The sequence below is a fragment of the Olea europaea genome, unplaced genomic scaffold (assembly GCF_002742605.1).
Source record: "Olea europaea var. sylvestris unplaced genomic scaffold, O_europaea_v1 scaffold1333, whole genome shotgun sequence".
Taxonomy (NCBI): Eukaryota; Viridiplantae; Streptophyta; class Magnoliopsida; order Lamiales; family Oleaceae; genus Olea; species Olea europaea.
The window spans coordinates 95,267-109,507 of record NW_019230814.1 but is presented as its reverse complement, the minus strand read 5'-3'; the positions used below and the strand labels follow the sequence as shown (position 1 = coordinate 109,507).

The 14,241-nt window shown below is 34.8% G+C and overlaps 1 protein-coding gene across 1 annotated transcript; it reads right to left on the bottom strand.

Annotated features, from left to right (window-relative positions):
• Positions 1 to 6,139: 6,139 nt before the first annotated feature.
• Positions 6,140 to 10,911, bottom strand: LOC111375076 (protein trichome birefringence-like 5). The gene is made up of 5 exons (XM_022997862.1): positions 9,860 to 10,911; positions 8,423 to 8,615; positions 7,844 to 8,037; positions 7,272 to 7,427; positions 6,140 to 6,644 (listed from the first exon to the last, which is right to left on the bottom strand). The coding sequence occupies exons 1-5, from the start codon at positions 10,825 to 10,827 to the stop codon at positions 6,305 to 6,307; spliced, it is 1,851 nt and encodes a 616-aa protein (XP_022853630.1). The 5' UTR covers positions 10,828 to 10,911; the 3' UTR covers positions 6,140 to 6,304.
• Between the last annotated feature and the right edge of the window lie 3,330 nt (positions 10,912 to 14,241).

The window sequence follows — 14,241 nt, the reverse complement described above, 5'->3', positions numbered from 1 at the left end:
GCTGATTTCAAGTCTTTCTCTCAGATGGTACCGTGTGCAACAACTTACGAAATGGAAAAACAATATCAGAAAGTGTACACCATTTCGAAGTTCAGGAAAGTTCAAGGTGAATGTATAGGAAAGGTGTATTGCGACCTCTTATCCGCTTCGGAAGGACATATGGGGACGACGTAAGAGGTGTGTGAAGACATTTTATTTGGTGATCAACTAAAGAAAAAAATATTTGTAGTCTCATTCAATACAGAGAAATGTGAGATTATTTGTAGTTGTCACTTGTTCGAGTTCCGAGGAATAGTATGCAGGCATGCGATCGCAGTGTTAATTCGTAATGACGTAACTGTTATACAGGATCGATACATATTGTGGAGATGGAGGAGAGACGTCAACAGAGCACATATGATGGGTTGGCTAGTACTCTCGGACAATTGAGGTATGATGACATGTGTCAGGCATTCTCCAAAGTGGTAGACCTTGCAGCTGATGATGAAGGGCGATATCGTGCAATCATGGATTGGATAGAAATTCAAAATAAAGAGCTTAGTTTGGTAAAGCCGAGTCCAGGTAGTAATAATATATCCCAGCGTACTGTACCTCAAGATCCTATGAGCGGGAGCGTCAAGGATCCGAAATCATCAAAAAGAAAGGGGGCGCCAAAGAGAAAATGAATAAAAGGCTCATTGGAGGTGAGCGCTAAGAAATCAAAGGTATATTCTTTAGCTTTACTCTATTTTATCTATTTTATTTTATACACTAAGTAATATTTGTTATGGTGTATATATAGGTACGATCGGATCGAATCAAAGGAAAGAGACAAACACCGAGACAAAGTAGCATGGGCGATGGTGTCCCCGAGGTTCCACCTCCTCGTCAACAACATGCTATGACGATGTCATTCTCATATTCACAACTCCTATTGGTTAGTATATTTGTTATAGCCTGTCTTAAGCACTTTCAGCTGTTTTACTGCCTGTGAATTGATATAGGCCGACGGGGCGAGCCATGAATTTACACAACAAGTGCCGTCTTCTACTTTGATTCCTCCTATGACCACAAATGTTATTTTCAATTCACAAGGTATATAAATTTTTAAATAACAACATTTGAATTTCAATACTTCCTCTTCGTTCATTAATTCTAGTTTGCACGTTAGGTCCATATTTACCGCATCATGGTGGGACCAATTGAATTCAAGCAAACAGAACAACAAAGTGGATGCAGTTGGTTTTTTATATATAGATGTATGGGCTGCTAAATGAGAAAATTGTTATGATAAGTTGTTTAGGTGTAATTTGTTAAAGAATTATTTTAGTATTCGACTACGAGATGTGTATGATAATTACTTTTGTTGGTCATCATAGTGTGATGAACTCTCCCTTGTTGCAAAGAACCCTCCTTTTGTTTATAGCTTCAGTTTTGTTTGCATTTATATGCCAATGAGTATTGCATTTGTGTGGGTGTGAGTATTGCATTTATGTTCCAATAAGTATTCCCTTTGCCTTTGAGCTCGCAGGAATTTAGCAACCAAAATGGTGTTCTATGCGTGAAATTAGGGGTGGATTTGAACTTGAGCTTGTTTTCACAAAGGAATTCTAGTCTCAGTCAATATTGAACCACTCCCAATTGGTACAATGCAGGTTGTTATCTCGTTGTCCATCAAGTGAATTTAAATTGGTGGAGATAATCTCACTGTTATCTCCCAGGGAACGTGAAGAAAAGAAAAATTAAGAGATGCCATTGGTGTAAAGCAAGTAATAAACTGATTTTGCAAGCAAAAATAAGCACCAAGATACAAAGTACTGATATTACCAATTACCAACCATCGAAGACAACACAAAATGTCATACATTATACGCATAAATATTTGAAAAGCTACTGCCTACATAGATAGCAATTCATTAACCACTACTCAAGCCGTCTCCGTTCCCTTCGCTTTCACTTCGACAGGAGATTTTCCCTGACGAACTAAGGACGTTTTATTGGACAATCGTCAAAGAAGTGTCCAACACTCCAGCAACTATGGCAAACTCCGGAGTTCTTTCCTGGCATTTTGTGTTGCTGAAAACATAATAATTTGATCATTCTCACTACCACAAGCAATTATATTAACATGTTCGAAGTATCTTAATAAACCATATATATATCTCCACACTTGCAGATTCAAAGGGATTATTTAAAGATGATCTTAATCGAATTCAAAACCATATATATATATATATATATAGAGAGAGAGAGAGAGAGAGAGAGAGAGAGAGAGAGAATTCAAGACTAAGAATCAAGAATTTCTTTTAAATTAAACCATAGCAGCTATGGAATTATTTATTGCTTCTTGAAATAAATACGGCTTTGAAAATCAAACTTTCAAGGCATTCAACTTCATTCATAACTGGATATCCAACCTGAATTCAAAGATAACAGGGGATTTCTACTCCCTAAATTCGAAAATAAGTCATTCCACAAATAGACCCTGGGCATTTCTTAAAACTTGTCTATAATATTACAGCATTAATTATAGTGAAAAGCTTCACAAAACACACGCGTGCACACCAGTTATTGGCCAACACAATTCACAAGCTAAACCTACCCGCAAATCATACTTGACTCCCATGCTTGCCCTTTTATGGAAAATCCACGAAAACCCACATACAAACAAAACCTACAAAATACACAAACAACATTACATTTCCCTCTCAAATAATGTCACGATTTTGGAGCATATAAGCATCAAATTTACCTGCCTTTTTACGTTATGAGAGGAAAAACAAACAAAAAGTGAATTATAAAGCATTATTGTTTTCAAATTTCTGGAATGTTTTCAAGCCTAAATTTGTAGGTCTACTCACCCTCCATATGGACCATATATAAAACTTTATAATTTTTAATAGATGCATCACCTTGATGTTCACGTAGTGTTAGTATCTACATGCAACCTGAAATCACCAAGATAATCACTCAAATATTTTGATTACGAGTACAATTTCTAGATTAGGCAAACAAGAATACTTGTTATGATATTGCTAGTAAGTTAACATCCTATACTTTTAATAATTATTGTATGAGACAGTTTGGATGATGAATGATGATAGAGCAGTTTTTGACCATGGTCTAGTAGAAATGTTAGTTAATGCCTTCAACTAATTGCTAAATCAATACTATTGATAACAGAATACTTTCTAATTCTTCTTAGTAAGCAATACTAGTATGAATCATGCCAATATCAATTTTTCTCCATTCTAGTTGGCGATGGACACAAACCCAATATTTCCCATTTAAGGATTCTTGATTGTGCAATACATATTCTAACTGCTCCGCCACATTGCAATAATACAGGTCTTCAATGAATGCTGGGAATATGTAATGGGTTTGAACATCTTTTAATTGCAAACTATTTTATAATTTACAATATGATATATCAACTATCAATTGTATAAGACTTTATTCTCAGCATTCGAAGAAGTAATTAAGTAACTAAAACGAATATAAGAACGAGCCATTATTGTGTTAAATCATCGTGCAATACAATCTGAACTAAAAGTTCAAAAGATAATATATTTGTGACTTATAAAATTACAAGATGCATTAAGTCATTTACTGACCTAAGTACCATCTTATATCAGATTAACGTCATAGAAGGATGCTCAGTAACAATCAATTTTAAAGATAAAAATCCCTAAAAGAAAAATGAGCATATAAGAAAGATGGTCATTGAGAAGGCACATACTCTTGAAGAGAATATTGAAATAAAAAAAATTGAAAAACCGAGAGGAGGAAGTATTTAAAATGAAACGATCTCGATAAATTATGTCATTATGGAAATGAGATAGAATTGAAAAGTAGCTATACGGAGATATATTATAGAGATGTCTATTATACATGTATTCATTATCTCTTAGGATCAATTGGCACTTATTTTATTAAAATACATGTACACAAAAGAATAATGTGCTCTTTTCTTTCACTAAGATATTATTAGCTGAATTATTCTTAAATAAAATTTTAACAAGATATATTCTTTGGGTCGAAAATCAAGAGGAGAAATTCCCTCCTTCGATTGGTCGCCAAACCAGGAAGATCCTCCCTGGTTTTCCTCTCACCCTAGATTTCACGTTGGCGTGTGGGTGTGCCTTGGGTTTGTGTGGAGTAGAGGAAAGATGATGGCAGTGTCAGTGTGGGCAGCGTTCATTATTGGATTTGTGGTGGTGATGGTTGGACATGAGTTGTGGTGTGACGTGGGGTGAAAGATCATTGTTTTCCTTTTTTTCTTATTTTTTTAAAATTATTTTAATTAATTAAATGTTAAAAACTATGTTGCCCTTCATTAAAATGATTAAATGCAGGTCAAATGATGACATTTTATTTGTCCAACGTGTCTTTGGACGAAAACTACCCGCAGGCCCTTCTACTGCATATTTTTTAAAAGATTGGGACTAAATTGCTACATTTTAAAGATTTGAATCCAAACTGTACATAGTTTTAAAAGTTTGAGTCATCATCTTATAATTTTAAAAAGACTATAAAACATCAGTAATCTATTGACATATTTAACGGGGCAAGACCTATATCCACTCGATTGAACAAAGCAAGGCACGAGTTGACATCCATAAAGAAATTCCACCCCCATGACATGTAAACTTATGTGATTTACTTGCCAAGTCGTTTACAATCTTAGGTAGCGGTTGATTTGTATTTTCATTTTTCATTTTCATTTTCAAAATGATTTTTAATTTTTCCCGAAAACGGCCCATTTTCCGTATTTTGAGCGTTTTGACAATTTATAATTGAAAACGCTCAAAATGATAAAAAGTTATTTTGCCTTTTCAGTTATAAATTTTAACTCGTTTTCGAAAATGCGTTTACGAAAATGACGAACCAAACGCGTTTTCAGCGTTTTCGAAAATGGGAAACGAAAAATGGCCCGAAAACGGCAAACCAACCGCACCCTTAACTTTTCAGACAGAGTTGGATATAGTGACAATTGAGAAAAACGTAGATTAAATTATGTAGCTATGGGAAAGCATAGTTTAAAATTTAAAGTTCAATAAGCCTGGGAATAAATAATCCTAAAATTTTTACAAATGAATATGTAAGACTTGACAGGAAATCGCTGTCGGTTGCATTTCCATGATTAATAAAAGTAAAGAGTTTAGACAGCTAAAGAAGATGGGAATTCATTGATTTAAGATTTATATCCTCCACATTGCCATCCATCACAGCTCACATTAAATTTATTAAAAATAAAGATTAGTTCATTACTGCTACTGATAAAAAACAAATGTTCGTGTTTTTTGGTAAGCAAATATAAATATTCTAATTATTGGAAAATAAAGATTAGAAATAACAAGTCAAGGCCAGAAGAAAATCAAAAGAAGGTCAGCGTAATCCAACCATAAGGCAAACAAAACAAAACAAGTTAGAAATTTCACTACCCACTCAAATATTGAGAAAACATAACATGGAACAGAATATTTGATTATGGTACCACAGTACATGAAAAATAAAAACTGATTCTTGTGAAATTTCATCTCTCAAGTTAGGGTCCGTTTGATTGCAAAGATGAAATTTGGATGGAAAGAAAACGAATTGCAGATAATTGAATTGCTTATAAATTGTTTTCCTGGGAATTGTAAATTATTGTGTTTGATTGATATAATTTTCCACGTTGAAAATATTGAAATAAAGTGTTTTTAGATGTTTCGTTTGACTTTGTTTTACATGAAAATTGTCAATTAAAGGGATATAATTCACTGGTATTGAGAATAAGATTTGTTTCCATGGCAAAAATTAAAAAAAAAAAAAAAGTCATCTATCTTTTGATTTTTTTTTTGACTTTGTTTTACATCAAATTTGTTAATGAAAGGAAAATATTTTTTTATAATAATTCTTAGAATTTATTTCCATTACCCAAAAAATAAAAAAAAATGCTACAGTAACTCGAAAATTAGAATTCCAATGCAAGGAAAAGCTAGAAATTGGCTTATGTGGCAAGAAAGGTGAAATTCGAATTCTAGGGAAAATTTTGCCAATCAAACAACAAAAAATTGGAAAGATAGAATTTGATTTCCATTTTCTGCACCCAAACTTGGCCTTAATTCTTCTATAATCACTTGTACAATCATATTGCCAAAATGGCACTAACTTGTAATTGGCTATTGCTTACTGTGAGTAAAAGGCAAATGAGATTTGTACTGATTTTTGCTTACTCTTTCGGTAACTAATAAGATTTACCTATCTGGGAACTGGAGGGTTCATATTAAAATTCCTCCACTACAATGTATGAGTAAGAATGTGAAAAACAAATGAAAAGAAATCAGTACATGTTATGGGAATGAGCTTGTTTTATAACCAAGTTTGCATATATTAGCTCATTCCAGGCATCGGGTACCCCAGGAAGACACCAATGGCTGCAATCTTGTCGTTTGGTGGGGACCTTCTTCCCGGCAGTCACATTCTTCCCATAAACTGAAGGGTGACCATCTTTACGAAAATTGGTTAACTTTGTAACATTCAACAGCACCACAGGTGCCTGCATCTCCTTGATAACTTCTTCCAAAATTATCATTTTTATAGGATAGCTGTCGAGGATAGCCCCACGTAACACAGGTTCAGTTTCTCCGTTACATGATCCACCTGAATCCCAATCTCCACCTCTGTTCCAAATAAATGCAAGATAAGATTCTCTTTTCAGATACTTAATCTCCCACAGGCAGGAGAGAAATAAATAGAGAAACACATAATTATTTATGGGATCCTACTTCTATTTCTAATAGGTCATGAACTAGAATAGGATCACTCTCAATGAGTCCCAACGTGCATTCTTTTTAAATGGGCCCATGAGGCAAAGTCAAATAAGGTGAATCTAGCTTCATTTACTCGCAAATTTTTATACTATAATATCATCTTCATTCAAGTAGGCAATTGCAGAAGTAATGTAAACAGTTAAACAACAATTGAAGGCTTACAATTCTCATCTTATACAATCTATATCCTCCACACTTAATCAGCATTTGATAGATTATCCTACAGCATTTGATAGATTATCCTACCCTGAGCAATCTTAGTTATTGGTGGGGTTACGATTCCTTAGCTGATATTTGTTTAGTCATTCAGATAGCGACTGGCGTATTTTTAGCTATGCATTACACATTTCATGTGGATCTAGCTGCCTTCGGAAGAATATTCAGAACAATTTCAGCTTTCCGAAGGCAATAGTTCCATTTTTCTCTATTCCTTAAGAATGAAGGTAACACGCAAGGCTGTGTGGGGAAAGAAGTTACCTGAAATGGGCAGATGAGTACCCACGATAGAACATCAACTTCCCATGTTTTGCATTTTCAAGAATCCACTTAGCCCACGTCTTGATGGCTCTTCTGTATGCCTCCACTGCATCAAACTTGGGATATACGTAGTCACCGTCTTTATAATAATTTTTCCTGCCAAGTAATATCGTGAATCAGTTTTCCAGGAAAGCCCACTTATATGGATTGAAACTGAAATTATGAAGTATGCTATTTAACCAAACAAGGTGCATGCACCTACAAACTATCTAGCTCAAAAACTACCAACAGACTCATCAATAAACAAGGTTTCAGTATAATATCAAGAATGCACAACGTCGTCCCCAACAGTATCACTTCCTAAACATTCAGGCTCAATAGAAAAGAAAAGGATAGAAAAGGAAAGAAAATATTGAAACAAAGAAGAATAAACGAGCCTTGTGGATTAATATTTTACATCAAATAGCAGATAAGTAGGGAAAAGTCCACATGAGGTCAGCTGCTGGCAATTGTACCACTTATCGTCCATAATAAGAACGTGATCTTTAAAGAAGAATTGACATCTAACTTACCCCCTGGCAGTCTTTCCATGAGTCCACCAGTGCCCTGTATTAAAGACAAGAATGTCAGCTCTCTTCCAACGACCAGCAGACTTGTCAATGCGGTCTATTGATAGAGTTGGATTTGAATTTCCTTGTCCATTAACGCGAATTCCTTCCCTAACAAGGAAATGTGAACGTACAAACTCTACCGTGCAATTGTAATCCTGTCCACACAATTCAAATTTGATAAATTAAAGCAATATAACTTGTGAAAGATACACTGTTAGTATTGTGCTTTCAAGGAATTAATAATTAACAACATATCATATTTGCTATCGGGACAACAACGGAAAAGAAAAAAGAAAAAAAGGCTTTCAATCTAAGTTCAATAGTAGTGTAACGTAGAACCCAGTTAGTTTACGTTCTTCATTAGATTAATCCGTTATTAGAAGCATCACCTTGTACAAACATGAGTATAAGGAAAACCTTTCATGCAATATGAATCTACAAGAACAAATGCGCAAATATAGAACCCTTTTTTTTTTTTTTTTTTTGTGGGTGGTATAATGTACAGTGAAGTAGGAATAATGAAGCCAAACATGAAATTACCTCAAATTTGAAAATATAATAGCCTCTTCCTTTGGTTATTTTGTACCCGTGGGTTTCATACATTTTGCTCTTATCAGGTAGGGCTTCACGCAGAAGACAAAGAAGTGACTCAAACTGGTTTCGATTCATAGAGTCTCCTACTAGCATCAGTCGCTTCCCATTCAATCTCACCAAGAAGTCTGTAGCATTAAACCTACACAAACATGCATGATGATCAGAAACTCTGAACTGGTAGCAGAATGCTAAAAACACATTTCATAACTGGATGGAAACTAGGCTATACTGATTATGAAGAATAGTTATTGTTAATAGTAGGGACAAGAAAAAATGAAATTTTAAAACCTCATTATAAGAGAGACCTTGTTCATTAGACTACAACAGCAACATGCCAACATAACACTTGTACCAACACAGAGGGGGCTATGTTTGTCAATTGAGTATGTGATCTTGGATTAGTTACTTGGAGCTTGGGAACAGTAATTGATCCGTGGATAAGGACAAATTTCGTAAACTCACGAAATCCGCCGAAATGGATCTCCTGATAGAGTTATCAATGAAGTATTTCCCAAAAATTAATGTGATTATCCTCTAATGGCACTAAAATTATGAGGAATGGATATCTGAGTAATGATAAAAGGCTATTCAATATCACACCATTTTCCACTCTCTGATAATAGAAATGTTGGATTTTTAGATCTGAATCAGGATATTAGCAAATCTTGCTACAAGAAGGCACCAGAACTTATTAAGAAACTATTTGTTAGCTAGGGGTTTCAAATGCGCAGGAAGGTCCTCAAATTATCAATCATGGCCTATTTCAAAAATTGTTAATGATCCACATCATCCTGAGACAATGAACCGAAGAACAAGACAAAAAATAGAGCAAGTAGAGTCTTAAATTAAGAGGTGACAAAGATAAAAGAAAATTGCCTTCTCAGAGTAACAAACTAAACCTTTCCCCTTCGACTTGTCACTTTGGTCAACAATTATGTCCATTTAGTCTCAGATATAACTTCAAACATCTTACACTTCTATATGAAGTCCTATCCAACTCATAGATCTGCACCAACTTAAAAATGCTATGTATCATTTTCATTCATATTTACTGTCTATGAAGGTTTAAATGAGAAGGCAACCATTTGACTGAAATGTATAGCATGAAGTTTTATTACTCAGTAATTAAATAAGGTTAACACGGATTATGTAACTAATACGCAAAGCAATACCGTTATTTTATCCAGTTTGACTTCCCTACATACATTCCTACTTCTACTTGATTATGTTATTCAATAAAATGACCATATTAAATACACCCAAAGATGATTGGCGATTGTAAATACACACAAGAATCTATTAAGAACAATAATTAACAAAAACCAACCAATTATATTATTTCTGCCATTAATTCTTTAGGAAGAAATAAGTATGTAAATTAACCTGGGAAGATCGCATTCATCTGGTTTCCATCTCCATTTCAGATATTCAGAGTCAAGCCTGCCATTGTTCTGGCAATCAAAAGCTTCATCAACGTACGGACAAGACCCTGCTCGATATAGTGGATAATTGTCATCCTTGACCCATGTTCCCTTGTAAAAATCACAATTCTGCAACCTTTGTTCTATGGCATTGGTTCTATCATTGTCATCTTGAGAGTCTGATGAGCTGGGGATATCAGAATATGTCTCTCTTAAAAGAGGAGGTGCTGATTTTCCACTGGTTTTGTCATCAATGTCAAATTTCGACGCAATGTGTTCGGTACTTTCTTCGTTGGAAAGATTACCTTGAAATTCATTTATTGGCGAGAATGATTGTGGAATCGTCTTCTCATTAGTTTTTTCATCGAGATCAGGTTTGGATGAAACTAGCTCTGACTTTTCTTCATCTGATGAACTGGGCACGGTTGTTTTTTCAGAAGTTTCATCTTGGAAACCAGACTCCAATACAGATTTTGATGAAGCGGGCACTGTTGTTTTTTCAGTTATCTTATCTCCAAATTTAGGTACATTTCCTTCGTTGGAATTTTCATCGAGATCAGATTTTGATGAAATGGGCCTCGCTTTTTCTTCAGCCGACGAGGTGGGCCCTGTTGGTTTTTCCGTAATTTTGTCATAAAACGAATTCACTGGTTTTTCATTGGAATTTTCATCAAGATCAGATTTGGACTCAATGGGTCGTGTGATTTCATCAAAATTTTCATAAACCTGAGTGGATCTAGGAGAAGGATGAAGAACGGGAAAGGGTGTTTGGGAGTAGAGATCTGCGTACAGAGAGAGCGTGGACTGAAGAGCTCTTCTGCTGAAGAAGGAAAAGAAGCTGAGAAGGAAAAGAAGCAATAATGAGAGAGTTAAGATTGTACAGCGTTTTTTCTTTTTCGGAGGAAAAGCAGAGGAAACGGAAGTTGCCATATGCAGGGAAGAAAAGCATGGCCTGGTTCTTGTCACTATTCGTCGGTGTAGGGGAAGAAAAGGAAATGGGCAATTGACAGCCCATTGCCCCCATACAGCCACCCTTTATTTGTCAATTTACTTTTTCTACAAATAACTCGCTCTGCTTATTTCAATATAGTAAACTTGCTTATCTCAAACATTAAAATCCGACCCTAATGCCCGAGGTTGGTCACATAAGGATGGTACCTCGGCCATGGGACATGAAAGACTTGCAATTGTAACACCAAAGAGAACGAGCGAGTTATAGTCCACATGTATGCTTCATAACTAAGTTTCAATCTTGATGACCTACAATACAAACCACCATCTCAATCATTGGAATTACTAGAGACTGATCGGTTAGAATTATCTAATCTCAATTTAATTCCATATGATCTACACATGTTACTCATTATTCATTAAAGACGTCTAATCCTCGTACTATTTGAATATTGGGTTAAATGCATACTCATATAACTTGGTCGCTTGAGCCCATGTGTCGTTCTCCTCATTGAAAGTGATCATATAACTTGGTATGCAGTTAACTCAATATAAATTCCTTGCCAAATAGAGGCTTGGTTAAAATTAAACTTGATAGGGTAACTTTTTAAAGCTAGGCCATAAATGTAAATTTGATCATTCTTTCAAATTTCATAATTTTTTAGGTATATTTACTGATTACAATTAATTTTATTTCTTAATATATGGTGTTCAAAATTCTTTCTTGAAAAGGAGTTCGAAGGACTTTCGCTACATTGTTTGAACCCCATTTTTTTTTGGAGAATAATGAATTTTTGAATAGTGTATTGATGAGAAATATGTGGTTAAAAAATAAGAAAAAGTTTTGAATTTGCATGTAATATTATTTTATTGAAAAATATATAATTGAAATGATATCAAAACACTGATGAAAAATATATTTTTTCAAAAGAACGGGGCTCAAACAAGATTTCAAGACATGTTTGAAGGATCTGGTACCTAACAGAATTCCAAAATAAATTTTGTATTCCCTCCACCCTTTAAAGATACGCTTGCTTTTCATTTGTTTGTTCCAAATTATAAGTTACTTTTCTTGTTGGAAGTATAGATAATTTTTCAATATGTTCATATTTAATGTGTCTTGTTATTAATAAATATGAACCACTCCTATTTAAATAATTATTTCATGTGGAATATATTAACAAAATTGTTAGAAAAATTTATATTTTCAACTACTTTAATTATATTTTCTTAGTCTGTGTTAAAATAAAAACAAACCTATCTTTGTAGGATGAGGAAATAATATTTAAATTTAATTTAAGTCAAAGTCAAACAATCAATATTAACCACATCTTTTATGGGTCACACAACATTTCAATCACACATTTCAAAATTTTTTATTAAAATTTATTAAAAATCTAATTTTAATCCCCACCAAATACGGGCTTAGTTTAAGGGTTGGAGTGATGTAAGCAGCTGCCGAACTTGATCTTTGTCGTGAAATTAATTGCTTGTTTCGTTGACAATAATTATTTATTTATTTATTTTTTCAATTTAGAAGTTGAAGTCAAACTTTAGTTTTAGCCACACATTATGAGGATCTATAATTATAACTCTCTTAATTACAATTCATTTTTGTCAAATTATAATTTCAGCATAAGTTTTCCTAAACAAGTACTAAGGTCAATATTTTTTTTGTTCCTAAATAAGTTTTTAAGAAAAGAAAAGATACGACCCATGACGCTAGAGAGGGAAGCTCAGCATGACAAAAGTTGTGGACTAGACTAAACAAGTTCTAGAGCAAAAGGCTTGAAGGTTGAAGGCAAAGGTACAAAATTATAGTGGTCAATTTGAATCCATTTGACAAAAAATATTTTCAAAATAACATAACTTGGAAATGATGTTTTTCAATCAATTGGGAAATGATGCATGCATGCTTTTTATAAGTTGGGGATCTAGGTTTCATAAATGGAAGGTTGGTGTCACGCCTCACATTATAAGGCTCCAAATATTGTATATGGTAAGCAAATCTGGGTCTCATACTCCGCGTCAAAATTGTACCTTGAAGAGGCTGAACCCAGATGCTTATCGACCCTATTAGATTATATCAACCTCGTTTGGAAGAACTAAACCTGAATTACGGGAGAGGCTGCAAAAGGAAATCGGCGTGAGATCTTTCAGGCGATCCTTGGTATGTGATTGATGTGACCATTCGCTGTTGCCACTGTCATTTTCAGCCAATCAAGTCAAGTCTAAAGCCGCAAGCTAGGTATTATGGACAATAAAATGGTATTAGTATTTAATACTTACAATTGATTGACATTTCTAACAAGAGGCACCAGCCACACGGATGAGGTCACGTGCATCTTCATCTAATGACTCTTAGTCATCTTTTTCTACCATAAAAGCTTACACTTAATACCGTTTAATGTTAATGCAAGTTTAGATTCTCAAGATATAACTTCGCTACATCACTGTTTTATCTATCATTCCTCAAAGTCAATCCCCTTTTTTACATTGGAGGCTCATGTCTAAAACTCTCCCAGACTCATATATTTACTTCTCAAACTAAATTAACATTCAAAGTACACGCGCCAACTCTGCCCTCGCTAGAGGAAGCCACGTGTAGCTAACGATTTCTCTAAGCGTGTAGGAATTAGGCTTACAAGGTGTGAGAGGCCTTAGGATTTGTTGACCACGTTGGAGGTTTATAATATCATGATACTAGGCTAGCACTATTATTTTTGAGACTGTATCGCCCTCCACTATCTTTCAACGACCCCTCGCCCATTACCAAGACGACTTCTAGTTCTTTTATTGAGGTAGGAGTGCCCTAGATGAAGGACGAATATGACCCCAAAGGTTCATGCAATACCACCCCTTGCAATCCTCCTTCCACTAAATGCTTGGGGGCTGGAAGAGACTTTGAAAAACACAAGGAGGCATATCCTCATCAAGAGTGACCTCTTTCTAAAGATGAAAGCCTTTGTCAATTGGCTCCATGCGTTAAGAACTAGCTAGGTAGGACTAAATTATATTGCGTAGGTATACATCTGAAAAATAAATAAATAAATAAAGGATGCAGAGGCAACTTCATTTGAGTACTTATAATTGCCTCTCTCATAGCAATGCAACCCTCTTTGAGAAAATAGGCTCGCTCATCAGACGTTGAAACAAACATCTCAATGGCATTTGGGGTCCTATAGGGTTTCCTGGAAGCCTCTAGTTTGCTCTCCTATATACAGGTTAGCCATAAGGAGCCCCCTCATCTCACACTATAGTCCATGAGATCCTCTTATATCATTCATGCATATATGGGCTTCCAATCGCCTCTATTATCCTCTCAGTAGGGATCAATTGAGGCAAATCAACCTTGATGCAAATGATCGCCATATCAACCTTCTCAGCAAACCT

Bases quoted from the DNA above. Each gene is read 5' to 3' on its own strand.
- LOC111375076 (XM_022997862.1), bottom strand. From the start codon at position 10,827: ATGGCAACTTCCGTTTCCTCTGCTTTTCCTCCGAAAAAGAAAAAACGC. The intron at 8,038-8,422 runs GTAATTTCATGT...TTGTGTGGACAG, and splicing joins ATTATATTTTCAAATTTGAG to GATTACAATTGCACGGTAGA. The intron at 6,645-7,271 runs GTAACTTCTTTC...TATTTGGAACAG, and splicing joins TACTCATCTGCCCATTTCAG to AGGTGGAGATTGGGATTCAG.